We start from the raw sequence: 4634 nt of genomic DNA, 5'->3' as shown, positions 1-4634 counted from the left end.
TCAGCAGCAACTTTTAATATTAGAGATTTAATTTAGATGCATACTGACTTGCATGTGAAATGCTTGCAGTGGTCTTGGCATGGTCTGCATTGCTAAAGCATTTCAGCATATGTCACAGTGATGGCTGGCAGCAGAGAAGATGCTGGTCAGGATCTGGTACAGGTTCTCTGGTGTTCTCTGTCTCTGAAGGACTTGGAACACTGTGCACAAAATATTGAATTCAATACCACCTTTCGCTTCTCACCAGAGGGGAGACTGGGACCCTGAGAGAGTCACTTTCCTAGTGCTGTGTGTCTGTCAGAGCTGAGGACAGAATTCCAGCCTTCGAATCCCAGAGCACCAGGGGACAGAGCTCACATGCTTCGAGTTGCTGCTGCTTGCTGAGACATCCCGGCGACTCTGGGGCTGGGCTGTTCTCCACTGAGCTCGGGTGACACGAGCAGAAATGTCAGCTGAGCCTGCACTTGCCCTTCCAGCATTTGCAGTCTCACGTAAAGCAAACCAAACCAAACACTTCTGCATGATGATAAATGTTAGAGCTGAAAAAGCAGCTGAAGAAGCCTCAGCATCATGCTGGTTCAAAAATTAGACACATCTCGTGGGTTTTGAGGCAATCTGTTGTGCTGAGCCACACCAGTATCTGGAGCATCCGGTAGCTGCACACCAAGGGGACTGCAGGTAGGGTGCTCCTGTGGGTGCCTTTAAAAACTTGTCTATGTCCACAAAAGGACAAGGGGAAGGGATGCTTCTGTCACTATACTGGGTGGAATTGAATTGTTTACCATGTCTAAGGGTTTGGTACTCAAAGTCAAGTGAAGATACTAGCTGTGTTTTGTAGCAGGCAAGAGTTGCCTACAGCTTATGCCATAACCCTTTGTGAATTGTGTTCTTTTATTGATGTTCTGGGCAGGAACTAATGGGCTGCTTTCATTTAGATTAGCCAGAAGAAGCTGAAGAAATATGAAAAGGAATATCACACCATGAGAGAGCAGCAAGCTCAACAGGAGGATCCCATAGAAAGATGTGAGGTAATGCACACCCACTCCAGTCTGCTATAACACATGGTACCTGCAGGAAGGTCCTGGTTTGACCTCGTGTTTCTTTGAGCTGGTTTCTTCTCAAGGCTAATTTTATTTTTTATGTTATCTTTACAATATGGCTTTCTAGTTTTGTCCTTATTGAGTTAAGTAGAGTTGTCTTTGCATACTTAAGGTATAAGGTAGGCAGTTGTGCCCAGGCACAGTAAGGATTGTATTTTATAGACAAGCACCTTTTTCTTGACTTGGTTTCGTTTCCCACAGCGGGAGAACCGGCGCCTACAAGAAGCAAACATGAGGCTTGAGCAAGAAAATGATGATCTTGCACATGAGCTGGTGACCAGCAAGATTGCTCTGCGGAAAGATCTAGACAATGTAAGACACACCTTTATGCTGCCTGCTGCAGGCATGGCACTGGGGCTGATTCCTCATTATTCCTCTCGTTGGAGAGGAGAAACTGGGGGATATATGTTGGAGAGATCTTTGGGTGGAACAGGATTCTTTCCCCTATGTCCTTGTTGCTGGTTGATTAGGTACAGGCTTGTGTCAGAGGTCCACAGAAAACAAGACCAGTGACTGAAATACTAATTACTCTGAAAACCATTCAGAGTAATTTGAGGGAGAGGAGGGGTCTGAGCCTGCACTTGTGTAGTTGCTTTCTTCTCTATGTGTTTTGAAAGAAAGTCTAGCAGGAGTCTTTGAATTGTCACAGAGATAATAATGTGTGCTCTGTTTTCCTTCAACTGGGATTCTTATGAATCAGATTTCACAGCAGACAGGCTTTTGCAAAGTGCCTCATAAACATGAAAGTCTGAGTCTGTCTGGCTTTCAGTGGAATCAGATGCTCAGGTACCTTAGGCAACTCTGAAAATGTGATTGTGGTTTCCATTCGGCTTGTTGAAATCTGCCCATGTGAACTCATCATCCTGGGTCCTCTCTCGTATCAGCAGAGCTCTCAGGAGGAAACTTCAGGTTTGCTTTTTGTTAGAGGGGGTTTTTAAGCTAGCTGTCCCATTCCCTTCTTTACATACTCATGTTGGGGAGATTTTATTAGGATATGCTTATTTTTTTTCAAAACATGCAGAGACAGAAAGATGCTGGTGTTTGCAGTGCCCTTGGTAGGGTGAAATGCATTTAGTCTGCCTGCTTGGGGAGATGAGGGGAGGAGTTCAGGTGCTCATGTTTTGCCACTCTTGTTCTGTACCCAGATAAGTGCATTTCTGAAGTCTCAAAGGAAAATGACTTTTGAAAATCATACAGTGCAGGAGTTGACAGGCTTTGAAATGTTTCAGCTTATCTGTTTCAGACAATTTCAGGTTTACCACGGTCTCCTGGAAACTTGCTCTTGGAAAAATATTCATAGCCAATGTTGATGCTAAAGGTGAATGTTGTTCTTAATGAGGTTTGGTTTATGACTTTCAGGTTGATCACACCTACTGCTCTTGAGTGTTAAAATCTGCAAATTATAGAAGTATGTTCTAGAATCAGGGTTTTCACAATGCATTGGTATGTTCTCTGCCTGTCACGGATGCTTTTTCGTTTCATTAAAGAAAGCTCATCAAAGGCTGCCCAGTGGTTGAACTCAGGGGTGGACTCCAGCAAAAGATGGACTGAAGAAGCTTTTTGTTTTTTGTGGCAGATCGAGTCTGTATGAGACCCAGTTGTGCTTTCACATTGATTTGTTTAAGTGGAGAGCTGAGAGAGGGACAAAACTTCTGAGATAGCTAATGGGGTATATAATAGTCATGCCTTCAAAGATGAGAAATGATGTTGGCAGCAGTTGGGTTGTCTCCCAGGAGGAGAAAGGTAGGTTTGATCCTACTTCAGAATCCTGATTAATTCTTCTAATTGGATCCTAAAATGTGAAGTTTGATTCTACTAACCTGATGTCCTGAAATAAAAGTACCAAAGGACATTGTTTAACACACCTTTTTTTAATACCTCTATGGCATGTCTGAAATCTTGCAGCCTAGAAGATCAAAGCAAAACATCTGGAAATACATGAATTTCCTTATTATCCTTTGCACTAGACCAGAAAATAGGCTTCATTTTTCTCCTGTTGTTGGACTCCCACATCCCAGTTTTCTTTAACTTTAAAACAGCCTAAAACCCTTGTATAATGAAAAGATGTTCTCTTTGCCTTTGCCATCTGTTGTAAAGGATCGGCAGGACTTTATGGGACTAAAATTCACTTTTTGATTTTCTTCCTTTGAAGGGAATTGGTACAGCTACTTTCTGAAGATTTATATATCAGTTGAGTTACTGATCTATTTTTATGTAGAATTCATGCACCTATTGGGAAGTTCTGCATTGCTGTGTGTAAGACAGGGAAGGTGTCTTAACTTTGCAGAGAGTTTTTAGTTTATAAAGACCCCAAGGTTTTTCAATTATACATCTTTATTCTTAGAAAAAACAAACAGTAAAAAGATTTGTACAATTGTGGGACATCTCTTTAAGGAGGAAAGGAGAGAGGGGTCTGACTTAGGTTTGCTGTGGCAGTTAAGATTTTTAATGCATGACATAACAAAGAAGGTAACACATCCATTGGTAGGGGTTTTTTAAATGTTCTAGAGGCATTTTTACATTCATTCTGTTTTCATTGCAAGGTTGAATGTTTGTGAATTGAACTTAGGTTTAAGCTGGTTATAGTCTTGTATTGATCTTGCACATTCTGAGTGGTTCTGTGCCTTTTGTTGTCTTCAAAATGTATTGGTCAACTTCCAGTCTGGATGAGAAAACACTTATTTCTCTCACTGGATTTCTTTGGAGCAATCCCTGCCCTTTGCTAACACTGATCAAGTAGGAGTTTTGGAGGGATGGAGCCTAGTGGTGTAACTGCCTTAACTCTTATTTTGTGGCTGCTTTGCCACTGCAGGTAATGTAATTTTTAGAAAAATAAGTTTCAGAATAAAGTCTTGTTGTTATTAATAACAATGAACAGACACTTACTGACAAGAGTGAAAAGTCTTCTGTCCTGGCTGTGTCCCTCTGGACCCGTGGCTGCCCAGCAGCAGCACAGCAAAGCCTCAGGGCTGCACTCCTCTCTCTTCCAGGCAGAGGAAAAGGCAGATGCTCTGAATAAAGAACTGCTAATGACCAAACAGAAGCTGATTGATGCAGAAGAAGAAAAGAGGCGCCTAGAAGAAGAATCAGCTCAGGTCAGGGGCATTTCTGGCATTTCCACATTTCCAAGCAGAACAGAAATTAAAAGAAAAAAAAAAAAGTGACAAATGTGGGAAGGGCTTGATGCTCTTAGTCATGTTTGTCCCTTTTCTGTAGGATAAAGGATGTCAGCAAAGCAGAATTCTTCACTTTCCTGCCAGGTGCTTTGCAGGGGAGTGAATTTTTAACTTGCAATCCCAAAGGCACAGAGTGTGCCAGGCACTGCTGCACAGAGAGGCAGCCCAGGGTGTCAGCACTTTGTTTTGAATAATCCTCCTCTTAGCTTGTCCTTTCTTCTAACAGTGGTGGCCACCAAAGTCCACCTTTTCATGGAGCTGAGCTAAACCACTGTTCCCTAGTGAAGATCATAGGCCTGCATGGAAGCAGTGAGGTTAAGGAGAAGGAGTAAATATGACCTGTTTATTTTCCAGACTG

General features: G+C 42.4%; 1 protein-coding gene across 1 annotated transcript in view; it reads left to right on the top strand.

The window, feature by feature from the left end:
• The window catches only part of RABGAP1 (RAB GTPase activating protein 1), a 64478-nt gene that overhangs the window by 55566 nt on the left and 4278 nt on the right, over positions 1–4634 (top strand). Inside the window, exons 19-21 of the mRNA XM_009998829.1 lie at positions 936–1028; positions 1302–1412; positions 4091–4201. Of these exons, the coding sequence (XP_009997131.1) occupies positions 936–1028; positions 1302–1412; positions 4091–4201 (315 nt within the window). The remainder of the gene's footprint in view (positions 1–935; positions 1029–1301; positions 1413–4090; positions 4202–4634) is intronic.

Source organism: Chaetura pelagica, unplaced genomic scaffold, assembly GCF_000747805.2.
Source record: "Chaetura pelagica isolate M959 unplaced genomic scaffold, ChaPel_1.0 scaffold405, whole genome shotgun sequence".
In the NCBI taxonomy this organism is placed as follows: Eukaryota; Metazoa; Chordata; class Aves; order Apodiformes; family Apodidae; genus Chaetura; species Chaetura pelagica.
This window is presented reverse-complemented; position numbering and strand designations above follow the sequence as displayed.